The 27851-nt window shown below is 39.9% G+C and overlaps 1 protein-coding gene across 1 annotated transcript in view; it reads right to left on the reverse strand.

Moving 5' to 3' along the window:
• Positions 1–27851, reverse strand: part of LOC150077754 (cell adhesion molecule Dscam1-like) — a 156892-nt gene that overhangs the window by 30256 nt on the left and 98785 nt on the right. The window contains exons 3-7 of the mRNA XM_090385434.1: positions 14236–14397; positions 13999–14145; positions 10659–10776; positions 6474–6649; positions 3379–3648 (exon numbers count right to left, since the gene is read on the reverse strand). Coding sequence (XP_090241560.1) covers positions 3379–3648; positions 6474–6649; positions 10659–10776; positions 13999–14145; positions 14236–14397 — 873 coding nt within the window. The remainder of the gene's footprint in view (positions 1–3378; positions 3649–6473; positions 6650–10658; positions 10777–13998; positions 14146–14235; positions 14398–27851) is intronic.

Raw genomic sequence — 27851 nt, forward strand, 5'->3', positions numbered from 1 at the left:
AATCCAGTTTTATTCCTGGCCACTATTATAGACATAAACTTTCTTTCTTAATCTTCTTTAAAACTGCTCAAATCGTCCTCTTAAACTGTTTTCCATTCTTTTTCTGAACCGCAGTCAGCATCTGGAACTCAGCGTGAATAAACATTTGACAATCGTAACTTATTAGAAAGTTTTCACAACTTTGTACTGCTCCCCACACCAGGTTCAAAGCACCAGAGTTCGAGTCCCGTCGGTGAATGGAGGAATTTTTATGGACTATTTTTCACAACGTGGTTGAGATAGCTTACAATAAGGTGTCTTTTTAAGTTGTGTAAACGTTAGCTGGACCTTTTCAGAACTCAAAGAGAGTATAATACCTTTAAAAAGCATGAAAGCAAAGTATCATATTAGGACCACCGAAGAACTAACTTATATGATTACGTGTATAAGATGAGTGTGTCCTGTGCTGGATTTGTCTGTTTTGCTGGAGGAAAAAACAGAGTACTTGAGGGTAAGAACTTGTTGTCCACGCCTAAGATCGACAAACAGCCACAGAGTTTAAAAAAACCCATAAATATTTCTTGTGTCATTGTGGAGAGGACGGTGATTCTAATCTCTGCCTACCGCGATGGTCAACAAACCATCTGTGTGAGTTGTGATCTTCCTCCGAGTACTATAGACTAACAGCATCCGTAATGAATTTAGGAAGCGACCAGAAAGCTGTAAATTTATGACATTTGGTAGGATGGAAACCACAATAGCAGGTTTCTTATATAACTCTTTTTTTTTAAAGAAATCTATTCCTATCAAATTAGCAGTCCTTCTAATTGATCGGAATAGAACCAGCATCAAGAATTACTTGGCGTCTACATCGTACCGTTAGAAAATTGCTGAAATTTATAAACCATCCTCATTATACAGACAAACAGTTTGTTATAAATGCGTGTCAAAGCATTCATTCCAGTTGATCAGCATATGTATGGTTCCTATTATATATTTCAGTATGTAGAGGACTATTTGGTGATTGTTGTCAAAGTCCAGTAAATTTTGCTCAGAAACCAGGACCCCATTCAAATTGCACTCATTTCGTGTTCAACGACAGTTGGAATTTACATTTTATTAATGCTCAAAGAGGGCACAAAAGGACTTATAAATATGCAAAACCGTGTTGCCGAGTGCTGCAAACTTCAGTTCGATTCTCTTTCATAACATCGCTTCTAATTATCTCGGGGATTAAGAAAGTTAGGAGATGTAAAAGTGATAGTGGATTTTTGTCTATGAATTAATTATAGAAATAATACACCGGTATGACCTCGCTGTAAACTGTTAGCTTGGGTTGATTAAAGCAAGCAGGCCAGATTCCTAGATCTTTTATGATCCACTTCAAAAGCGACATGATTACATATTCATGGATGATGTTACCAAGTTTTCCCACTTTAAAAAAAGCTCCTATTTATGATGCTATGAGCAAAATAGACCACCGCGCTGGTGTGTGTGTAATTAAAATCTCAGAATCGATATATCTCATGCATGCATTAAGATGCCTCTCTCTCTCTCTTTCTCTTTCATTCTCTGCTCACATCGGAAGCCGAGTTTCGAACGAAAAAAAAGAAAAAAAAAACAAAGAGGTTATGCGTAGAATAAAAATTAATTTATGTAACAAGGGGAGTAGTGAAGATGATGGCCACTGTTTATAGCCGGGCCGATTTTTGTCAAGTTTCAATATGAAATTCTCTACTTCATTCTGAGAGCTATCCAGTTTATGGGTTATCTTATCGATATTGAGTGTGGGGCCAAAATTTCAATTACGTAAAAGGCTATTTTCTTAAGTTAGTTCATTCTTTTACATACTTCGATTTTTCTTAGACTCTTATTTATCCCCCTTTTTTTCTTTTTTTTAATTTCTTATATCAGAGGAGCGCTAAAAGTTACGTACTTCGATTGATAGTTGTAAGACTTTATTAAACGTACAATGTTGGTTTTATGCAGAGCAAACATTGGTAACATTTTATGTAAAAACTGTACAAAAGAATAGTTATATTGAAAATAAAGTTAGTTTTTAAAAATAAATTATTTTAGTCTGTTTTATTTGTTTACAATGTTGATAGATTATATATCTTAATGGTCACACCTCATGAAAAGGAATAATTAAGGTTAGATGTGCTGCTGAACGAGGAGTTGCCTCTGTAGATTTAACACCGATATATGAAAGAGCAATTGACTGTTAAATTATCATTAATTGATGAAACATATAAAAAAATTTAGAACACAAGGCTTCAACTTTATCTGTAGTACTCTAAACATTTTTTTTTTTTGTTTTTACTACACATATTTTGGCATCTCTCATATTGTGAAATAAATTTACAGAATTGAGGAGAATCCAACTAGTCAAAAAACGGCTATCTGGGTGGGGATGCCCACCGAGAATCAACAACAGTAGGCTTCTTTATCGAGGAAGCGTTATTTATTCAAAGTATGGAAGATAGGCAAATGGTTGCCAAGGATTTTACAATATGAGATATTAGGAGATGGACAAAATAATGGAAACACCTGTGATTAGAGTACAGGCATGTCCTAAAATGTTGCTGGGAAGTCCTTCTAATTAAAGGAAGCTGGTATTCTGCGTGGAATAGATTCTAATAAATCTTAAACTATCTTAAGAGGAACACTAGACCATTCTTCATGGAAGAATCACTCAGTTTCCTCCATCTTCATCATGGTGAAGGAAATTGTATTCTACATGGAATAGATTCTAATAAATCTTACACTGCCTTAAGAGGAATACTGGACCACTCTTCATGGAAGAATCACTCAATTCCCACCACCTCCATCACCCAAGTTCAATGAATGATGAATGTGGAGGAAATCCGCTTCTCACTCTACTCTCCGATGCCCACAGTGGCTCAATAACGTTTATGTCTGGTGATTGTGCATACGCCTAGTTTCAATTTCATCCTCTCAAACCAAAATTGGACTCATCTGTCTGTGTGTATCGGAGCATTATCCTCTTGAAACATCGCATCATTAATGGGAAACAATGTTTGGACCATGGGATGAACCTGGCTGCTCAAAATATTGAAGTGATCAGTGGCAGTAATTCACCCATTCAGGGTGATCATAGGACCTAAAGAATAACAAGATATTTCTGCCCAAACCATTGGTGATCCTCCTCCATGTTTGCTGGTAGTACTGTGATGTCTATAACAGTAATGATGTCTTTAATATTACAACTTCGGTTGGTTGTATACCGTAGATATGATTCTTTAGCACTAAATTATATCTAATTGCATTAACATAAAGAATTAAATTCTCAGGGTAATAAGCTAAGCTATCCTTAGTCTGTAAAAATAAAAGTCTAAAGATGTAAGAAGTAATGAAGTTTAATATCATTAGCTTTACCTCCAAGGTTGACTTCTGCTGTCCCCTGTGCAGAGTCCTGATCATTTTGCACAAAGCACTGGTACATCCCTTTGTCTTCTCTTTGCACTGAGCTTATCTGTAGTACTTCGCGAGACAGAAATTTAACTCGATCGTTTTCTGTCAGGGGCCGCATGTCCTTCCTCCAGTATACCGAGTGGACTGGATAGCCTCGAACCGTGCAGTTAAAAATTGCTGGTCGTCCAATTTGTAGAACTTGGAAGGCAGGGTGGATGTGCACCGATAACTGAACTAAAAAAATAAATTAGTCACATATTTAGACTTTCCAGTAGATGGAAGGATAGTTGAGTTATGGAAAAAATGAAATAATAACAAAACTAATATCCAATAAAGAAAAATATACATTATTTTGTCCTCATATCGCAGCTTAAAATCAAAGTGATATCTTATAATATATAGACTCCTCAGTACCCTCGCCTATCCTGACCTCAAGCTTTATTTTTGGTGGAGTCTTTCAAGTCTTTCGACTTGAAAAGACTCCAGAAAAAGTCTTTCAAATCTTTCGACTTGAAAGACTCCACCAAAAGGATGGTGGGCTTTATCAAGAAAACATTGCTTCAATAGAAGGATACATATTGTTTTCAATGCTTCACTTCTAAGTGTAAATCGTCAGTTTGACCCTGTTACGTTTAGGAATTGCGACTATTTTTCTCATGTTCTAGATAAGTTTGAATATTCATCAGTTCTATCAAGCATGGACGTTTAAACAGATTGAGTTCCTCATAGCGATGATCTTTCACTGCTCGTTTCAGATGTGGGAGAAAAATGTGTAATGGATGTTTCTAATATTGGGAATACAATAAAATACTGGTTTGTGTTTTCTGGCACAAAAATTGCATTCTTATCCAGGTAGAAACCAAATTTAATACCAACTCATTTTTCCAACGTTCTCGTATATAGAGGAGATGCTACAAAAATGCCGTGCGTTCCAGCAAAGGGAATAAAGAGAAACTAGTCAAAACTCTCAGAGAGGCCATTAATTTCTTGTCTGTTGAGAACAGATTTCTCTTCGCAAAAGACTGGAAATTTTCCAGACCTTTTTAAACCCCTAGTCTAGGGTTTTAAAATGCGATATATTAAGTAGACCTTTGTTGAATTAGATAGAATAGTCAATTTTCAGCTGCCCAACTAAGATATTTCTGAGAATGCCTCATTTTTTGTTTGTAACTTCTCCATGAAACCATCACGTTTTGTAATTGGCATGTGTACAGCTCGGAGGTTTTCCAACAAATCCATTAGTATTCTCTTCGTTCAGAGATTTTTATCTAATTTAAATAGCATGAAAGTTTGGTTTGGCGTTTGTCAATACCCAGTAAAAACCACAGTTTTCCTCCTGAAGCTGATAACATCTTAGAAATATCAATAGCAAATGCTCCTGACATTTCTAAGGCTTTTTAATCGTGTTTAGAATAAAGGGTTGTCGACTGGTTTTTGTAATTGGATATATATTTTTTTTTTCTGACTGCTCACTGCTAGCGATGGTAGATGGCTCTTTATTCTCCAATTTCTCCACTAATGCTGGTGTTCCCCAAGGTTCACTTCTTTCGCCCACTCTTTTCTTCTTTATTAATGATCGCCTTCCATTAACTGGAAATCCTATCCATAGTTTTGCTGATGATAGCACATTGCATTCCACGTCACAGTTTGAGAAACCTTGACCTGTATGAACAGATCAAGGTTTCTCAATTACAGTTTTATTTTCTGGAATACCCATTACGAATTCCTTAAATGTCGATCACTATTTAATTCTCAAATGGAGAAAACATAACTTAGATGATTTCAGTTCTTCTGAAACTCAGTCCACGCTTATAACACGCAAAAATAGGTCTACAGCTCATATGGCATCTTCGATGACACTCAGATTCCTAGACAAGATCACATATACGTCTATTAGGATTACCCCGATTTATAATCCCTCTTAGTATAAGCACATCATAAATGTTCCTTCCTCTGCATCTAAAAACTGAGTTTTCCTTTGCTCTTTGAGTTACTTTTCTTCTAAACAACTTCCCAATTCTGTACATATCTAAAATCTTCCCTATTATGGAATATTGTTCCTGCATCTTAGAGAGTGTCCCTAAAGCTTCTCTCAGGCTTCTAGAATCCATTAAAAAGAGACCTATCTCTTACAAAGTCTCTCCATTATCTGTATCATAGACGTTCTGTTTCTGCTGCATGTATTTTCTATAGATACTTCCACGTGCATTGTCCTTCCGAATTTGATTCTATAATTCCTCTCTTCCACAGAAGCAACTTTAGTTTCCTGGAAAAACCTCCGTTAACACATATTTCCTGAAAATTACTAAAGAAATTCAAGTCTATATCAACAAGTATCTTATTTTGTCTTCTTATGCATCAATTCCCGTACAGTACTAAGTGCTACAGGTTCCCATTCCTTCTATGTTTGGGATTTTCATATGAGGAATGTTAAGATGTTCCCCCCGGTACAGATCACATAAATCCTGTTTGAGATCCACGCCTGCCTCGCTTTTGTGTGACGTCATTCTCAAAGCAAACCATGCTAAGTTCTTGGGATGCTACCGGAAATAGATTTAGATCGCCTGGCAGCCAGATCGATAGACACTTAAATAAATAAACAGATAGATAGACAGATAGGCTTATTGCCCGTCTAGTTTCTTTGTTCGGTCTCTTTTGAGTTGTTTAGAAGTACTTCGGGCAGTGTTTCTTCATTTACGCAAGAGTGTTCCCTTTTTTGTTTTGGCTGACTGATTAGAACACGAGAATGTAGTTCTTTCTTTCAATGCGATGCCTCACTCTCCTTTTTTTAACTGGATGCACAAAGAAACACGCATTAACAGAAGAAAAGGCACAAAAATAAATGAGCAAAGCACAGAAGAGCAAAGACAATTTATCATGGAAAATCAAATTAAAACTTTCTAAACTAAAGATGTTCCGTGATAGCGGACAATTAGCCAATCCAAAGTAGAAGTATAAAAGAAGCCCCCTCAAAGGTATATTTTTAATTACTTTTGCTGCTAGATGGTAGCACCAATATATCTTTTATTAAGATCTAGAATTTAAACTATTGAACATACCAGTTAGAGTTAAAACCGTCTCCACTCTTCTGTCACCAACAGAATTCCTTACGAAGCAGATATATTTTCCGTTATCTTCTTTGCTGGCTCTTCTGATCAGTAGCAGACCATAAAGTTGAAGTAATCGGTCATTTTGTTGAACAGGGGTCAGTCTGCCAAATTCTTCTTTCATCCAACTGGAAAATAGAAATACCAAACAATACAGTAAATAAATTTCTTCGATAAACACCGCTACCATATTTATGCGAATACATTTTATAAATGTCTAGCAAAGAAAACACACTCAATATGAATGAAGACATTTTAAAACACGTTCCTTTGTGATGTTACTGCAATAGAAAAACATGTCCGATCTCTCATCAACCACGTAAACACTTTGGACTTTTATATATTGTCAGCGAGTGATTCTGAACATTAGAAGACTCATAAAAAATTCACGAGTTTTCTTCTTAGATGTGTCATCCAGCGTGAAATGGTTCCTGAAACGAGCAAACATCTGATGCATCTCTCGTTTGGGGAATAATGAGTTTTAAAACACGCTCGGAAAACAGAGAGACATCTTCCTTTTCATAAAACGATCAACAGCTTCCAGAGATTTGTCAGTCAGGGGAAACGACATTTTGATGTTGTATCCGAAAAATCTGGACACATTGCTGTATTTGATAACTGAACAAGAGAGCGATGGAGAAAAATTAATATGTTTCCTTGATTTCTCAGAGTCAGTTGCAAATCATAAATGCGGACTTCTCTGCTTCAAGTGTCTGGGAATATTTTAGAGTACGATGAGTAACATTCTTGGATTTAATCATCCTCAACACTTATCCTTATTGCGTATACTGTCTTGTATTCAATTATCTTTATCTTCCATTTGCACTGACTGGCAAAACACTTAGAAAGATGGTATGATCACAAGTTTCTTGGCATCAGATAAGTACTGCACACTTTCCTGGAGCTTCTTGGTCGATCCGGTCATCATGGTGAAAACATGGGTCTTCCCACTTTTCAGAAAGGAGTTACTTTTGGAGCATATCTAGCAGGAGCCATAACAGAGAAAACAAAGAGAATCTGTGGTGTGGTGAAAGAAACCATCTCAAAAGCATACAATGAGTGGAAGAAGGAATTTAGACAGGACAGAAGGTCCAATATGACCAAATGACTGAAAATTCAATTTGCGTAAAGAATGACCAATTTTCCACCGACCTATGTGACAGGAATTGAAGAATCTGGGATTTGATAGTCGTGTACCTATACTAAAACGACTTCTTTCTTTAAAAATGAGGAAGATTCGACTGGGATGGTGCCTCCAACGCCAAGACTGGACTGATGGTGGAAATAGATTATGCAGTTTCCTACTGACCACGAGACAGCAGCAACAGACCAACACTCTAATGGAAGAATGATCAAATATGAAGCTAGATTCCATCAGACACCTACTGGAACCCAAGCCACGATGTGTTTTTCGGACAATACCTGGCCCTATCAAATATTGAATAAAGATATATAATTATTTGGACAGTGGGTGTAATTATCCTTGACAATAACAGGACTTTATTCAAGTTTCTAAAGAGGATCATCAGAAATATTTCTGATTATTCTCACAATATTGCAATGAGGAAATTCTTCTTTTTGTCCACAGAATATAAATAGATTAAGAAAGATTTCTGGAATTATCCTCGTAAGTTATACAGTTTATGTATTTTCTTACATGTATATCTCTCAGTAGAGTTGCCTAAAATAATTAAAACGACACATGACACCCAATGAAAAAAGAAAATCCTCGCAATTTAATTATGATAATTAGCTGACATTTTGTTACTCAGCACGAGTCTAATATTAAAAAAAAGTAACTTAAAAAATAACAGATTAATTACACACTGCATGATAATTAGCTGAAATTTTGTTTTTAGCTGACAAGATTCAGATATCAAAAAAAAATTAAAAAGTAACAGATAATTAACCCTCTGTTGTTAATTATAACTCTTAGGTAACAGAATATCTTTATTCGAAGAGAAAAAAATGGGTTCTTCAATGCGAGGATAATTATAATTATTTGACTTGGATTTTTTTTGGTGTTCAAGCATCCTGTTTATTATAATAGAATGGGGAGATGGATTTTAAACAATTCACTAGAAGAATTTCCTTTTTGAAGTATCGCAAAAAAAAAAATGGATTTGAAAGATTTAATCTTAGATAACTAAAACTAGCCAATCAAAATCCATTTACAATTTTGGATAAGAGACCATACAAAATGGGAGGAAAACTATTTTAATATTTGGCGCATCTTTTAAATGTTATTGTTCAGGGAGGATTCTTGGCTTTCATCAATTCTTATTTCTTTCTCTAATATCAATTAAGAAAACTTCAGGAAAGTTTTGAGATGTACGGAGATTTGTACCAACTTTCATTTTTCTACAGCATCCCTGCTTCTTTTTGTTTCTTTAGATTTAGGAGAGCATCTAGTAAATTACATGCGTGTAGCTACTCAATTAATTATTTCTTGCACATTTGAAGAACGTAATTAAACAGGGCTTCGCCTGGTTTAGTAAAGAGCAAGGATGGTATATGACTGGATGGAATATGCGCGCTTCTAGATTGCATCTAGTCAACCACAAGCTCTCCACAGCGCATCATAATTGAAAAATCTCCTGCATCTTTTCCTGACTGATGCAGATGTTAGCCAACATCTCTCTCTCTCTCTCGTTCTCTTGCAGTGCCCAGACTTCATTAAGTTTTATCTGAACTTCGAACAACATGGAAAAATATCAGATGGGAATAAAAACACGCAGCTGAGATTCGTATGAATTGGATTGAAGTGCTGGGTAGAAGAGGGTGAGCGGATTAGACAGGTAAAAGAAGGATGGAAGATGCAAATAAAAGGAGGCAGGATGAATGGAATTAACAGAACGCGACAGAAGAGATGAAAGAAGCAAAAAGAGGACAGGAAAGTTTAAATAAAAAATGAGGAATTGATAAAATAGAGAAGGCAGTAAGTTTGAAATATTAATAGAGGCAAAAAAGAAACAGAGTGAGACGAAATAAATACTCAAAATAATCACTGAAACTTTAATATAAATTAAAATGTATTGGAAATGGAAGAGAAAATTTTATAAATATATTGGGGGAGAGATTGCTTCTTGTCTTTAGAACTAAGTTTAGAATTCAATGAACTATGGAGAAACAAATCCAAGATTTGTTTTACCATAATCACGCGAATGTTATAATAATTGTACAGAAGAGCACGTTATGATCAGAGATCATTAAGATAATTTCGAATAACAAACCCTCTTTGAATTTAAATGAAAATGGAAATCAATTTTAGAAGTTGGCGTTAAAATATGTCGAAGTATGTCCCCAAGGGCACCACACCCTTGTTAGGCAAGTATGTGATGTGATGAGATTTTTGTGGTTAGAAGTATAAATGTACAGATGAGGAAATTTTGAAACGCAGCATGTTAATCTACGAGGAGTGATCATTCGCGGACTTGTGCAAGATTTTATGTTTACCGCGCGAATTTTCCATAACTGCCGCTAGAGGCGCTCTCCCTGATCGCTGCTGAGCAGACTCTGTGTGAGCGTGTCAGTACTTGTCCAGCTAGAGCTGCGTGAAGAGATTTTTTTTGGCTGCGTGTCATTAACGATCGTTTTGAAGCAAGAATCATGTTAGACATACAGATAGAACAGCGATATGCGATTTTGGGAAAGGGATTAAATGCATCGGAAACAGTTAAAGAGATGAATGAAGTGTATGGTAATGAGTGTCCAAGTAGGAAGGCCATATTCCGGTGTGAATTGGTTTCTCCATCAAGAAATGCCAGCCCCGCGTACAGGCAGTGATCATTGCCATAGGTGCCGAGGTTCTGCCATAACCCCCTTATTAACAAGACTTAGCCCCGTGTGATTTCTTCCTGTTGCCACGTTTGAAGAAAGCTCTGAAAGGCAAGCGTTTCGAGTGTGACATAACGATGCTCGAAGAGTCACAACGCAATATTTCGAAAAACGGCTTGCAAGAAGCATTTAATGCGTAGGTAAAGGTCAAGGGAGAGTATTTCGAGAAGGAGAAATCCACAGAAGATTCAGATGATGACAATTAAGAGAAGATCTTGCACCAGTTCGCGAATTAAATGATTACTCCTCGTACATAATGAAACGCTGTTCTACTTCGTATTGCTAAAAATCGATACATACCTGTAGGTGGGGACAGGCTGGCCTTCCCCTGTACACACTAGTTCAACGGTGCTGCCCTCTATTGACCGAACGTACGACTTGCTGAAGGTAACTCTTGGAAGAGAAGTTCCGTGCGGTTCTAAGCAAAAAAAAAAAAAAAAAAAGTTTTAATGTCCAGAACTTGTTCTCTGGTTATTGCTTCAAATCATGTGACCAAAAGATGAATTTCAGTTGTTAATTAGTCAAAGTTCGCTCATAAGACGAATGAAAAATGGAGTACGGATGAAATAAAAAGGAATACAATTACAAAATGCGATTAAAAGGAAAAAGAATGCAAAGGTTAACGTTTCGGATAGGAAAATAAGAGACCTTCATCAGATATAAAATAATTATTGTTTATTCAAAGTTATTCAAAACACACATAATTTGAATACTTCTGTTCTTCATTTTTACTAATTCTAAATAAAAATGCAATTTTTCGTAAATCAGACGCAGTTTATACGGCGGGTTCACTGGTGGGTGTTAACTTGGTTGCTACACCAAACACAGAACTGTTCAGAGCAGCCTCTGGTGAGTAGACCGTTTAATCTAAACGCAATCTACCTTAATGAGCGCAATTTCATAAATTAAACATCAATTTTTCGTCGGCAATTCCACCCCACGAAAAAATATTACGGCCATTGCGCCTTCCGACACCATAATCTACGCCATTAGCTTACGGAGAGCGTTGAGGCACGAGGCGGTTTACGTTACCGCTCGTAATGATCGGTCAGGTGTGAAAATATCCGATGCCGAATGCGAAACATTTCTCCTTTACTCGATGCTCGGGTTGGATCTCATCCTCCCCCCTCCCCCTGATGGCTTCCGTTGCGGGATCGGACATTAGCCGCTTTATGGTACATGAGACGTTTAATGCAACAACCTCGAGATCTTTATTGGAAGAAGTGTTAAACGGCCCTCAGCGGTCAACATACAAATTGGCCAATAAAACGTGTACATATGCGGGGCAACGACTCCATTTGGAATATTTCCCGCAGTTGATGGCGTCGATGGTTGATGGTGAAATGAGTTCTCCGCCTATCGCATTTCGAATATGACATTTGATGCAAAGTCGGGGATGTTGGGCTTTCTGGAAATGATTTCTAAATCTGCGTTACGGGAGAATCCAGCTTTTTTTTTGGTCTCCATCCGTCCAAATGAAATCAATTAGCCATTCCTGGTTGTGGTTCACAGTTGCAATCACTTACTAGACATGTCATTGCCAAAGACTCAAGTGAGCTTCATTTGAAAAGTTAAAGTTGTTTGCTTTTTATTTTATTTTTTGTTTTTTTTTTTTCTTGTCTTCAATGGGAAATGAACGAAGACTTTTAAGGGATTTTCGAGTGGAAGGATCGCACCATTGGGACTCGTGGGCTTTCAATTTTATTCATGTGAGCGACGGACTACATTAATTACATTGAAGTACTCGCGTGATGGCAATTAATAAACAGTTCCGAAAGTTATTATTGTGACAGTTAATCAATTAACCTTTAATGTAAAGATTCCTATGGACACCCGTAAATCTCTCTCTCTCTCGTTTCATTCGATAAATTTTCCAGTCTTTACTTCTGTTTAAATATTCATTTCCGTTTCGATCTTTCTATTTTCTCTTTTAATCGTTTTGTTTTTCCTCTCTCTCCTCTTTCTCTTCCTCTCCTCTTTTTCTCTTTATATCTTTCAGTTTTTTTTTCCTTTCTCTTTATTTCTTTGACAGCGTATCTTTCTTTTTCATTTTCTCTTTCAACTTCTCTCACGCTCTTTCTCCCTTTAAATCATTTTTCATTCTCTCTCTTTCGATATATTTTTTTTTGTTTTTCAATAAATCTTTCAATATATTCTTCTCTGTTAAAATCTTTATTTCCATTTCGATTTCATTCATTTTCCATTTTAATCTCTCTCTCTCTCGTTTAACCTAGCTATCTCTTTAACTTCTTCTTTCTTTGTTTTCTCTCTTTCAACGTCTCTCCTACCCTCACCCTTTTTCTCCATTTCAATTCGTCTTTATTCTGTTTACATCTCTTCCCCTCTTCACTTGAAATCCTTCTTTATTCTGTCCTTCTTTCTTTGGCTCTCTTTCTCTCTGTCTTCTATTTTCTCTTTTTCTTTTTCATTCCCTTTCTTTTTTATCTTTCAACTGCACTTTCTTTTTCTTTCTCTCTTTCTCTTTCCTTCTCCCTTATCCTCCCTTAAATCCATTTTCATCATCTTTCAATCAACTTTTTTTTATCTCTTCCTCACTCAATCTGCATATCTCTTTAAATTTTTCTTTCATTGTTTTCTCTCGTTTGACGTCTCCCCTCCCCTCCCCTCCTCCTCCTCTTCCCCCTCTATCACCCTTTAAATCTCTTTTAATTCAGTACTTTTTTTCTAGGATCTCTCTTTCTCCGTCTGTCTCTCTGTGTCTTCCCTTTTCTCTTTTTCTCTTTATCATTTACTCACTCTTTCAACTTTTCTTTCCTTCTCCCTCCCTTTTCCTTCATATAAATCCATTTTTCATTGTCTTTCAATCAATTTTTTTGGATTTTTCTCTTTTTCTTTCTCTCTTTCAACATTACTCTCTCTCTCTCTCTGTCCTCCTCTTCCCTCTCTTTCTTCCTTTAAATCCTATATTCTGTCTTTCTTTCTTCTGCTCTCTCTCTTTTTGTTTGTCTGGGGCAATCTGCAAGATCGCCCCCCCCCAAAAAAAGACTGAGTTTTCTTACAATGAAAACTCAAACCCTTTTTTTCCATCCCGGTTCGTTCTTTTCTTTGTATAAATCCTTCATTCTGTCTGTCTCTTTCTCTCTCTTTCAACTTCTCTTTAATTCTTCCTCATTCTTTCGATTTCTTTCTTTATCTCAACCAACCTCTCATTCTTTTCCGAGTTCAGTCTCTCTTTGTTTTTATTTTCTTTATAAATCTCTTCCTGTCTCTCATTCGATAGACCTGTTGTTTTACAAGGTTGGGTGGCGATTCAAAAATGAGGGGTTAATATTTCAAAACAAAAGGTAATTCTCCCACAAAAAGACAGAAAAGTCCAGAGGAAATTTTGGATTAAAAATACATAATCGAGTTATATAACGCCAAAATTTTGTGACATCATTTCCGTGGTTGCAGGCGCTTGCAGATACAACATAAACCATCGGGAGGCCGAAAGAATTCACGTGACCCTATCAGTTACGTCATCGCAATCCAAACCGAATGTTTTGAATCGTAGGGGGATGATACGGATGCACGGTGTCAAAACCGATGTTCTGAATGTTTATTTTGTTTATCTTCTTCTCTCTCATTAATGTTCAGTGTTTGGATTAACTGAGTTAGCTCTGAGAGTCTCCGACCATACCTGTTACGATGACCTTCCCCGAACTGGTGCTAATTACGGTGTCATCTGTCAGGCGGTGTCTGGTTCTACATCTATACGACCTTTTGCTGTCGCTCTCGGTAACGTCGTGAAGCAGAAGCTCTCCTGTTTGCAGCACCACGTGATTGCCTGCGAAGAAGAAGAGTGGGAGTTAACCATCACTTCAAATATATGTAAGTATCGACAAAGCCCACTAGAGCACATATTTCTTTTACCAACCTTTGATTAGACTGGAAGTAAACACTTTCCCGTCATCGCGAACCCAAGACTCAACAGTGACGAACTCCTGGACGAATGATGGCACGTGACATCTAAGGACGGCTGTGTTACCTCTGGTAACAAAGTCATCGTGTACCTGAGGCATGTATTGTTTCACGACCACTGAAAGAAAAACGAAACATAATTTAAGACACAAATTATGGCAATAAAGTCTTATCAATAACACTCATCAAGAAAGCCAAGGTCTATTAAACCTAACAATAACTCAAAAATAAACAAATTCATTCAATTTATACAGATTTATTGTTAATCGCAAAAAAAGAATTGTGCATAGAAACTTTAAATATTTATTTTGACTTTTAGACATAATATTTCAGTGTTCACTGCTGCTATCTAGTGAGAAAATTAGAAATATTCCACTACTGCCATCTAGTGAGCAAATGAGAAATATTCTACCACTGCCATCTAGTGAGCAAATGAAAAATATTCCACTACTGCCATCTAGTGAGCAAATGAGAAATATTGGCTGCTTTTTTTGGAAATAATTGAAATTTATCGTTTGTTTGAAAGTAGCATTAATAATTCCTTCTTTCTTTTGTTCAATGCTACGCGTAGTTCCTGGAATATTATATTCTGTCACTTTGTATTTCGTTTTATGCCAGTAGACTTATCTTCGACCTTATCTTGCTATTCGCCTACTCCAAAGAGGAATCCTTCAAATTGAATGTTACAGGCCGTTTCAAGGAAACATTCTGTTTGTACAAAGACCGTATCGCTACCATCGACCTACATTTCCACCTGCAGCTCCAAACGCTGAGAAACAATAAAGTAGCGGAGCTGCATTTCTTCAGAATGAGATTCCGCATCTGCTTTATTTATAAAACAATCAAATGCTGGAGTTGTCTTTAAGAAAAGGAAGACAAATTCTGAAGGATCGAAACCCACCGGTATCCGTCTGATTGAGCTTTCGAAATAGAGGAGTCGATGCGACGGTTTTCGGTTGCTATAGCAACGAGAACGCTCGTAAAATCTGACACCGTCTGGAACACTGGATAAGCGTCGCAGTATAGAGTTCCAAAGACGGTAAATTCTTCCAGGTATAAACTCATCTTTGGATGACAAACATTTGGGATCCAAAGAGGGCGAATGAAGGGAGTAGTTTTTCCATTGCGATGTAATTCGAGGAAGGTGATGCACTTTTGCAAGTCTACGTTTACTTATAATGCTTAGTATTACGATTTTTAACTCATAATACTCACTAGGCAGCCATAGCGCGCGTGCTGTCACTGGCTCCTAAAAATATCAACGAATCACGTATCAACTTTCAACAGCAGCTTTTTATTGGCAAAATTAGCTGTGATAACGTCATACCTTTGGCGAACAATAATATTTGAATCTCCCCTAAAAGTCACTACAGTTACCCTAAAAATGTAATTAAAATCTCCTTTCCTCATACTTGTATGTACACTACCCAAAAACTTGCCTCCTGGCAACACTTAGTTCACTCCACAGGAAATTCTCATCCCTGGGGTCTATTATATAAAATTAGCAAAAACAAGTATCACTCTCATGAAGTGTACAACACTGTAGTGAACAAAAACACAGAAACCACTAACTGGAATGACTCAGTTAACGCCAACCTGGATCGCTTGCTTCCCCTGGACGATCTCACCACAGAAACTCCAGAACAAATATCTATCAGGAACAGCAACTCAACCTGCCAATCCTCATATGAAACGGATCTCTTCACTCTTCCCGAGCTAAAGCTGGCCCTAAGCAAAATAAATATCCATAAATGTCCGGGTTTAGATCTTGTGGAAAATGCTGTAATTATCAATTTGCCGAAATCTTTCCAGAAATACTTCTAACTAGGTACACCAAATTTCTTACTGAGGGGATGTTTCCTAATCTCTGGAAGGTAGCTTTGATCAAAATTATTCACAAGCGGGACAAAAATAAATCTGATCCCAAAGTATACAGACCCATCTCTTTTGGCAAACCTTGGCAAACTATTTGAAAGATTGCTAGCATCCAGAGTAGCAGATTTAATTGAAGGTCAAAACTTATTGGCTCCATCCCAATTTGGCTTCAAGAAGGGAAAATCCTGTGAAGACGCCTTAGTTAACCACATATCAGCTTCGACGGATAAATATGAAATGGCCATATTCGTTGACTTCGAGGGAACCTTCGATTCCCTCTGGTGGGAGAGCGCTCTCAATCGTCTTACCAAAGCCAAGTGCCCTGAGCAACTGTTCTCAGTTATTAGAAGCTACTTCCAAAATAGACCCATCCAAGTAATCTCGAAACAGCAGTCCCTCTCAAGGACCATCTCAAGAGGATGCCCCCAGGGATCAGTTCTAGAACCCCTCTTCTGGAACATAGTTTTGGACAGCTGGCTCAGGCAAAAACCTGACAATATCCTGCCTTCGCCTACGCCGATGATTTGGTTCTTCTAATTCCAGGTCGATCGCGTCTTCAACTAGAACAATCAGCCAATATAACTCTTTCTGAACTAATCAAGTGGTCAAGTATCCATAAACTGCGAATATCTGCCACAAAAACAAAACTGATGGTTTTTAAGGGCAAGTTAGATTACAGAAGACCTCCAAATATAAAGATAGACGGAAAGCAAATCCCTTTTGTTCCTGAATTAAAACACCTTGGCGTAATTTTAGATGACAGGTTGACCTTCTCCTCTCATATTAATCACCTCGCCTCGAAGATTAAGAAGTTCACTACAGCAGTTATCCGAATTTCCAAATCGGACTGGGGACAAAATAGGAAGACTCTCTTACTATATTATACAGCAGTATTCGTACCAATAACAACATATGCTTCGGAGTCTGGTTTCATAAAGCCGTCAATGTTAAACTCCGTTCCAAGCTCATCTCCATTCAGCGGATTATGTTGCTTGCCATGCTCCGGGCCTGCAGGACAGTGTCCTCTGCTGCTCTGCAGGTCCTTGCTGGAGTCTTACCACTAGACCTGCATGTAATATTCAAAGGACTATGCTGTCGTCTAAAGCAGGGAGTTCCCGGCGAGATTCTCGGCATCTCATGCAACTTAACTGCTAACATCAAAGACGTGAAACGGAGGATCTGGAATGAACTTATCAGTGTGTGGCAATTACGATGGGCAGTACTACTGGTCAAGTCACCCGCACTTAGTCCCTGCAGTTACCTTCCCTCTCAACAAGAACGTCCGCCAATATAACAACATCGTATATACTTACTGGGCACTGCTCCATCAACTCCAAACTATTTCAATTTGGCTTGTCTGACACCAATCTCTGCTTGTGTGGTGCTGAGGAAACCTGGGCGCACATTCTGTTTCGCTGCAGCCTGTACCACGATGACAGATCTACACTACAAGCTGCTGTCAGCAACTTCTCTGAAGGAAATGAAGTGGCGCTGACTGAAAATTCTCAATCGTTCTCAGCTCTACAACAGTTCTGCTCTGCTGTTTTCACCAAAAGAAAGCAACTCTTCTCAAGTTTATCAACATATCGAGAACAAGGAACCAACCCAACACCTGCAATGTCTATCGATATTTCTTAAAACTGATATCGCCGGCCATCCAATTATTTTTTTTTTTTTTTTGTAAAGCTGGTACCTTAGTTTGGGCTGCTGTGGATACAGAATTAGCTAACACCCATTGGTATAGCACTACCTCCAGTGGGTGCGGTTTTCGTTCTTCCTAGGACAGTAAAAACTGCTGTCTTCTGGTTCCTGTACCACAATTAATAAAAAATAATTTTTCTGTTTATACTCCGGCACGAAAACCAAGTCAGTAGAGTTTACAATAAATCGTCAATACAAATATTTATCGTATTTAGTAGTCACGGGCTTGAACCCCGGTCCACTCAAGGAACGCGTGCTATGCACTCTCGCTCCTGACCACTGGGCTACGTCACGCCTCTGATTAGTTGCGTGATGTGATTTGCTGTGTGAACATGTTACATGTTCATTACACCTATAACATTGTAATTAACACGATTATATGTATATATCACTGTATGTATCATTATATATTGTATCATATATATATATCATTGTATATATATCTATGTATGTACATAGCGGATTTGCCAGTTTCTGGCTAGGGGCCGCTTGTTGTTTTTGTTAATAAAGAGCAAATAAAGTGTACACTACCCTCCAAAACTTATGTAGACACTCCTGTTTGCATAGTCCACGGTTCTGGCATATGGTTCAACAAAGCCTCCACTGTGGTAGGACGAAGAAAGCTGAACATCATTCAACGGCCAATTCTCCTTACAATAACCAGAGCATGTTGCACCTCCAGCACGCACGCCCTACAGGTCCTCGCCGGTGTACTGCCCCTAGACCTTGAGGTGGCCCATGTGGGGATGCTGTATCAGCTCAGCAGAGGAAAGTCTACCACCTTTATTGATTTTACCACGGATCCTGCTAACACCTATTCCAGCGAAAAAAGCAGACTCCTAACCTACTTACAACAGACCTGGAAAGCCAGATGGTCTGAATCCACCAAAGGGGCCATCACCCGCAAATTTATACCAGACATATGCAAAGTATATCCCAAATCACCATCCTGGTTCTCCCCAGGCCTTCTAACCACGTACCTCCTAACAGGGCATGGTGCCTTTCGCAGTAAACTGAACCTTCTTGGACTTTCCGACAGCCCCCTTTGCACCTGTGGTGCCCAGGAAACCTGGGATCACTTGATGCATGACTGCCTACTATATGATGACCTCAGATCTTCTCTCATCACACAAATTCATTTCATCCCTAGAGATCAGGAGCAACATCTCCTAGAAGACCACCATACCTACACAGCCTTTTCGAACTTTGCTCAGAGCCTCTTCACGAGGCGGAAAACCCTACCACAACCACAGAATCAGACCCAACCAGACAATGAAACGGCCTAATCAGCCATGTGTAAAGACCACTACTTGCTTCAGCATACTGCAATCCCCGTGAAGCCTTTCAACCTGCACAATAATTGTGCCTTTACAATGCAGTCTCAACATCACCTTCATCTACCCTGACTGCCGCTCCGGCTTCGCCTCCCACCAAGTTGACTCACCACTGAAATGACTCCACTATCTGGACGGGACTTCTTTGTCCCAGGATTGACACTACTCGGATTTGATCCTCTTTTATTGACTCTACCAAATATATCTTCATGCAGCTCACTACTGAAATGACTTCACCACCTGGACGGGACCTGTCTGTCCCAGGACTGCACTACTCGAATCGTACCTTCTCGGACTGGACTCTGCCAACTATGACTTCACGCAGCATTGCTGCCAATGCCCCGTGGCGATAGTAACCCGTGCTCCCTTGCACGGCCCTGTTTCTCCCCTGTCCTGGCCGGGAGGAGGTGAAGGTCCCCTTGTCTCCTCCCCGCCACCCCCTCTTTTCTTCTGGTGTGGCATGGGCCTGCCTCACTGATTTTGGGGTCATCTACTCTATCGACCCTATACTTCTGTCTCTCACCCCCCAGCCTTTAGTCTCCCCCCCCCTCTAGCTTTCCAACTAGCGTTCATCCCATGTCAAAATTATCCTAGCCCTACACCCAAAATTCTAAATTCCACACAGTATAACTTAAAACTCCTTGGCCTGACCCAACCTCTAGCGCACCCCCCACCTTTTTTTTTTTTGGTCCTAGCCACTGAAATCCCAGGAAATTAGGTGGCAGGACCTGCCAGAGTACTTATTTAAAAATACTGGTGTACCCGGCTTGCCTCCACGGGGCTAAGTGTGGGCAACGTTGGGCCTCAGTAGGGGTCCAGCGGCTAAATAGCCAGATGAACAACGGTACACGACACTACATCCAACAATATCCATACACTTTTAAATCTCTGGCCTTTACAGTGTTCTGTAACACGTGACAATGTAGACTACACTGAGATGGGGGTAACCCCTGGTGCCGTTAGACCCTAAACACACTTTACACTTTACACTTTACAGTCCATTGGACCATTCAGGATAGAGAAAGTAACCCAGATCGGTATACGCCAGACAAGTTAGTTGTTCTTGTCAGGACATGTACAGGACAACAAATCCAGAAACTAGACCCAGAAAAGGTGATCCAAACCGGTATATGCTAGACAAGTTAGTTGTTCTTGTAAAGACATGTACAGGACAACAAACTAACTTAGAGAGAAATGTTATTGTCGGGTGTCGCATTTCTGGTATATCGATTCTTGTAGCTCTTCATAGCTTACATCATGCAGAGTCGACTGTCGCTGATGTTATCAAGAAATGATAGCGTGACGATACCATCGTCATCCAGCAACGTACAAGTAAACTATGGAAGCTCATTCCACTTCACCGGAGAGTACTCCGAAGGGTTGCAAGACATTCTCGTTAGACGTCCCTTCAAAACTCGACGAGGAGTTTAAGGGACCAACAGGGGATTCAAATATGTACGAACACAAGCACAGAGCTCCACATACTCGGTTTGCATGGGAGAGAGCGGCGGCGTATAAGCCATCCGCTGTCAACAACAACCAGAGATTTTTCTTTGTATGGAAATGAACGCCGTATTTGATCCAAAGACCAGTGAAATTTGCTTCTATGAAGTGACGAATCTCGCTAAACTTTATTTTCATCAAATGGACTAATATAGTATGTGGGTTGCCTGGAGATGCTAGCTGCTGGAGTTTATTGTGCCAACAATGAATTTTGGAGTAGGTGGGGTTATGGTGTGTGTCTTTTTCTCATGGTGTGGTCTGGAACCTTTGGTAGATATGCGAAGAATTATTAACACAGAAGCCTACCTTGAGATTTCGGACACCTTAATGCTTCGTAGGATGTGACAGTTCTTTTGTAAAGTTCCAAAAATTCAGAATATTGTTAAAATTTATACTCAGTGCTTTATTGATGGTGCAGTTCTAGAATAGTTCATGGACACGAAGGTAGAAATGTTGGAGTGGCCGGCGCAGAGTCCTCCGCGAGAGTACAGTGGTTTCACCCATAATCACTCTTTTGGAGAGGTCTGGATTCGAGTCCGGTCTTAGACTGGAAGAATTTCTAACGGATTCTTTTATCGAGACTCTAGTTAAACGATCTCACGCGGAGATATCGATATCTCAACTGATCATCGTTTCGCAGGAGGAATGTAGGTTTATACCTCCTGTAGTCTCTCGTTCGTTAGTGAAAAACTTCCCCAGGAGGATGGAGTACATCAAGGCGACTGTGTGGAAGGATCGACAATTTAATGAAGTGATTCTCAGTGACGTTCACATTTTTTGGAGAGTAGTGTATACATGCATAGGCCAGTATGATCTAATGTAAGTGTTTGATTTAACTTACACACATGTAGGCTCCCTATATTTAGAACAAATATATCTTTACAAAGATTTTACAAAATTTCGAGAACAGCTCAAAAAAGGTTCAAGAGTAGTATTAAGGTTTTGGGTCCGACATTTCACTCCTGCTCAGGGGAATTGCGTTGTTTCTGGAAAGGAATGACCAAAACTGTTCCCTGCCATCTAAGGTGAAAGCCCAGAACATTTATCTGGAGACGTTGGTGCATGATTATCTTATATATGAGGGGAAAAATCGTATTCCAATGTGAGTGCATTCTTCGGATGCAAGGGTATAAGGCAGAGTGAGGTGTTTGCAAAAAAGCAAAGAAAAATTGTCGATTTTTTTTCTGATCTGCAGAAGCAACCAGTGATATTCTTGAAGAATTGAGATGCCCCAAGAGCATTCATGTACCACTGCCCATTTAATTAACACGAGCGGAACATAGTTTATATTTACAGGTTCACAAAATATAGGTTGATACAACGCCATAGTTGCTAATGTGTAGTTGCGTTGTGATTGCCTGCTGGATGGTGAAGGTTACCCCTCAGCATTGGAGTCTTAACCTATATGTGTTACTACAATTTATTTCTTTGTGTAAGTCCAAAATGCATTGTTCGTGTTAGCCTTTTGAAATCTCAATCCTGCATTGAAATGGAATCCAATGCTTATGTGCAAGTCATTAAAGGTTAACGTTAGAACCGACATTTGCAGTTTCAAGGTATTCCTCCATCACTTGAAAACTATGTGCAGTGGCGTTGTCGTGCATGAAAAGAAAATCTGGGCCAACTGCATCCTTAAAAAGTCGTACATAGTGTTCGAGGATCTGTTCTCCGTACCTATGCGCAGTTAGGGCACCCCTATCAAAAACATGAAGAGGAGTGCAGCCCTTGACATTATTCCGCCCCACATGAGAACACCGTCTCCTAGGCGTCCCTTTCTCTTATGCTGAAGGATGGTACCACATTCCTCGTTGTCTCTAGATGAAATAACGTCTAGAATCTGTTTGTAGGCTAATTTGGGACTCATGAGAGGACAGAACTGTACCCAGTACAAAGAGGAAATCTCTTATCAAATAGCATAATCTTTCACGTTTCAATTACTTTTTATTATGACAATTTTGTGATGAAGGTTTGTTTTATAAAAGATTTTTTGCATGTTCACCTATTAACAGAAGTATTAATGAGAGTAAAAAATAATACATTATTAACTAGAAGATTGCAAATGAACAAAACAAAGGAAATGGCAGAATTAGATAATGAGGGAATAAACGCAATTTATTCTCGAAAAAAATAAGAAATAATTTCAGCCTCACAGCGGATGCAGAAAGAACAATCGCTAATTTATTAGAAGATTCAAGCGATAATATTTCCAATGCTTCAAACAAAATGTAATTCGTTTTCCTTTTGTTTATTCAATCATGTCATTCGGGAAAGGTTTCATTAATGGCGGGTTTACACTGAATGAACAGCATTTTCTGACGGAATGAAATGGCATCCTTGCAGAGTAGTTTCTCATCTAATATAACAGTTCCATATACATTGACTTGCCAAAATTCAGACACCTTTGGTAATCGGCGTCAACAGATAATTAACGTAGGATAAAAAAAATCAAATCGAAAGATTCAACTCAAGTGGTGCCATCAACACCAAAACTGGAATGCGAAAGGGTGAAAATAGACCATGTGGTCTGACTAGTCTCTATTTTATATACAGGGTGTCTCAAAAATATTGGTACAAACGTTTAGGGACAGGTAGGTAACATCTAAAGGAATGTGAATCGCATAGGAACCCATAACCGGAAACGTCACCGTTTCCGGTTATGGGTTCCTATGCGGTAGACGGCGCGGTAGTCGCCGCACGAAGAGCATGCATCGATATACGAACTGTGAGCTGGCAGACATGCACCTAGTGTATGGATTAGCAGAGTGCAATGGACGAGCCGCTCAACGAATTTATGGACAACGCTTCCCAGACAGACATGTACCGGACCACCGTTTGTTTGCGCGTATGCATCAAAATATGTGCGATTATGGGTCATTTAGAGGTAACAGGAGTAGGGCGAGCAGACCACGTTCTACGCGAACTCCCGCCATGGAATAAAGTGTCTTGAATACCGTCCAGAATAATCCTACTACCAGCACACGTGCGTTGCCTCTGCTTTAGGAGTGTCTCGTTGCAGTGTACAGCGTGTCTGGCACGACGATTCCTTATACCCCTTTCATCTCCAAAGGGTTCAGTTACTGCTCCTCCAAGATCATCCTGCACGTGTGGCTTTTGCGCAGTGGTTTCTCCAAGAAAGTGTTCAAGACTTGAATTTTCCAGCCTATGTTTTGTTCACAGGCTTATTTCACTCGGGAAGGCTTATTCAATCAGCACAATGCTCATGTGTGGGCTCACGACAACCCACACGGTGTGCGTCCCCATGCGGCACAACATCGCTTCGCAATAAATGTGTGGGCAGGTATGGTCGGTGACTGCTTAGTCGGCCCATACCTGTTACCATCCCGCATGAACTCCGCTAAATATCGGATCTTTCTTGAACAAGTTCTACCAGGGTTACTTGACGATGTTCCAGCAAATGTGAGACGCAACATTTGGTTTCAACATGACGGGGCGCCTGCCCATTATGGAAGGTGTGTTCGTGACCATTTGAACAGGCGTTTTGGGCGTCGATGGATTGGCTGTGGTAGACCCGTTGCCTGGCTTGGCCCCCACGCTCACCTGATTTATCGAGCCTTGATTTCTTTCTGTGGGAGGCCCTCAAATCTATCGTGTATGAATCGCCTGTGGAAACGGAAAGGATCTCGAGGCGAGACTCGTTTGTGCTACTGCTACTGTCAAAGAAACTCCAGGTGTGTCGACCGTGTCCGCCAATCCATGCTGCGTCGATGTCACGCATGCATCGCGTCTCATGGTGGAACCTCCGATCATCTGTTGTAACATCATGAAATGCATCCATCTCGTACTCCATTGTTAATATTATGTCAAATAAATGTTTGCCACTAATTACTGTCTTGTGTCACTTCTGCTTCTTGTGCCTCTGCTACTACTTTCCCATGACGTTTCCGGGTATGGGTTCCTATGCGATTGACATTCCTATAGATGTTACCTACCTCCCCTAAATGTTTGTATCAATATTTTTGAGACGCCCTGTATTTTGCCCACCGTAGGGTGAAAGAGTAGCATGAACTTCATGTGAATCCGTGTATCGACTATCTCATATCGACCACTCAAGCAGCTGGAGGTGGTATCATACGTTCTGTTAGTAAGAACTGGGTCCGCTCATAACGTCAGAAGATCGTGTTACTTCCAGTGAATATCCTTCTCTCGTATCGGAACTATTTCCCACTTACTGGCAGTACACTGAGTGGACAGAAATCATGGGATATCTCCTTATTAACAGGTAGGCTCACCTTTCGCCTGGTTAAGGATAGTCACACGGCAAGGCATTGAGTCCGCTAGTTCTGGAAAGCGTTCCACAGGTATTTTCATCTATGCTTGCTGCACTGCTGTCCATAATTTCGTCGCATTCCTTAGCGGAGGATCCAAAGCTCGAACGGACCTTTCCACAGCATCCCAAAGATGCTCCACAGGGTTCACGTCCGGTGAACGGGCAGGCCATTCCATTATGGTGAAATCTGCGGAATGTTTTTAGAACCATGTTATAGTCACCACGGTTCTGTGGGGAGGCGCATTGTCCTTCTGTAAGAGTCCAGTGCCCTGTGGGTGCACGAAGACCATGAAGGGGATGCAGATGGTCTGCAAGGATGGACACGACACGTAACCGTGACCGTTCAGAGATGCGTCTAGACGTAGCAGAGATCCCAACGTGTACCATTTGAACACGCCCCAGACCATTACCGACCTGCCTGAACAGGTCCTTGTTGACATGAAGAGTGCATAGCTTCGTGCGGTTTCCACCAGTTACGCATGGTCTGACCGCTCGAAATAACTCGAAACGGGACTCATCTGACCAGGAGATCCGTCTCCAATTATACAAGATCCAGTGCTGATGTTCTTCGCCGAGTTGAGGGTTAGAGTCTTGTGTCGTGGTATTAGCAATAGGACTCTGGTGGGTCGACAACACCCATAACATATTGACATATTGCGGCTAATGATCACATGATGCCGTTGGTGGAGACGCTTTGGCACCTCCCTCGTTGAAGTCGGCGGTGATTTGTTCCATTGTTGCTCTTCGGTTGGCTGAAACAATGCGAAACAGACGACCACGTTTATCCATCACCTTTCTCCGCCCACAGCGCTGTCCACGATGGCGCATCCTAAACACACTCTTGATAGTGTCGAACAGGGACAGTGTAATTCTGTACCACATTAGCGATAGAGTGGCCATGCGTCGGGCACCCACTACTATCGTCTCTCTTTCAAAGTCGATTAACTCACGACGTTTATCCATACCGACATCGAATTACCGTCCATGTGAATGCGGTGTACTTATATACCTGCCAAGCGGTGGGTTCGTCCACCAGCAAAAGGGATGACAGCGTCGCGTTGCCCAGGAACCAGGTATCCCATCAATTCTGTCCTTTCAGTATACTTGATTTTTTTCAAAAAATATATATACACTACTCAAAACAATTTGTGGAGCTTTGCAATCTATTGGACGACTGGAATAAATGAAGGAGGAATCCCACCCCCCCTGTACGTAAAGAAATAAGTTAGTTCTGTGGAAGTATATTGCTGATATGAAACAGCTTTAATATCGGTAGTCGTACAGACCTGCACTTCATCAGGAACAGGAGTCTAATTACACACGAGTATGCAGGAGACCGTGGTCCTGGATCCTTGCCTATGTTGGTGCTGTAAGTGAGTAGTTCGTTCTGTGGAACAACAACACAGTGGGTCACAGTTTATCAGCAATATGTTGGAATATGAACTTATTGTCTGTTCGGATTTGTCTACCTGTTCTTTAGACCCGAATCACAACGAATACGTCTGGGATGCCTTTGGAATACGTATTACAATTCGTCCGAGCTATCCAGTGGCATTTATGAATACCTATTTCAGCGGTACAACCACAACTTTGTACAAAATTCTCATTGGGCGGTTTGTTAAAGATAAATCTTACTATACTGAATATCTTCTATTGCCGCTGCTTTAAATATTAATAATTGGCATTAAAGATGCACTTACATTATTCTCTTTCAGTTCTCTGGCCTTCCTGTTAGAGGATAATGTCACTTAAGTGGCGCAAGGGAGCGCTACAGTAGCAATAAACATAGGTTTATGACCGGCGAAGTTCAGTATTATAACCATGTCGTTGTCTGTTCTCGAGATGTTTTCATATGGGCTTAAGTTGCCTCTAAAATATTTACACTGGAAGAGTAGGCCAGGTTGCATTTCCAAACGCATACCCCAATAGGTGTGTACCATCGAGCTGCGTGTTTGTACGCAGAATTTATCGGAGTTAATTTTGTGTACACAAACATCGCAATTGCTAATATCTACACAGACAATGGAAGTTATGCATTTCACCCATTTGGTTAGAAGATTAACCGAGGAATTTGACCTCTAGGTCTGTACAGATCCCCGAAGAGAAGACCAATCTGGGGACTGTTCGGATTAAACAACGAATTAAATACTTACGATCGCTGGATCCGCACTTCTACTGAATGACAGAAACCAGAAGAGATTTGTCGACAAACGACTGTTTCGCGGAAATATAATTATTTACCGTTAATTAGCGAGGACTGCATTCACCGACGGTGGACGATATAATCCTGGATAATTTGTACCTTTCCGGTGGGCGCCAAAGTTTACGGATGCACTTGATTTCAGTCATGCGCATTTTAATCACGATGCTTAATGATGGTATTAACAACAGACCCAAGAAAAAACTATTGAGAATCAAAAAAAAAGGAAGGTGTGGTTGTTGACCATCGATGTTTTCCAATGCAGTATATAAATACAGATTTTTGCTTTAATCCCCATGTTTTTGTACGAAGTCCTGGACCAGTTTCCCAACAGGAGAATCGTGTCACTCACACGAACTCACTTCCCAAGAATTACCGATGTCTTTAATGAAAACTGACGCGCATTATTTCCTACTAAGTGTGTTTCCTGGCGAATACGTTTCCACAATAAATTGCTCGCAAATCCACTTTGTCCAACGGTGTTATAAATGACTCGTTCTGCGAAGATTTAGGTCTAAACCTGTTACATATTCAAAAGGACGTCACACGGCGTTGTCGGAGAGGCAAACAACCCGACTCAGCTGTTACACAGGGATTGTGTCACGTACCAAACGACTATAGCGGGCCCCAGGAATTGTTAGACTGATTAGCGAATCATTTAACGGTTTACA

Source organism: Mastigoproctus giganteus, chromosome 11, assembly GCF_048544385.1.
Source record: "Mastigoproctus giganteus isolate SK-2022 chromosome 11, ASM4854438v1, whole genome shotgun sequence".
Taxonomy (NCBI): domain Eukaryota; kingdom Metazoa; phylum Arthropoda; class Arachnida; order Uropygi; family Thelyphonidae; genus Mastigoproctus; species Mastigoproctus giganteus.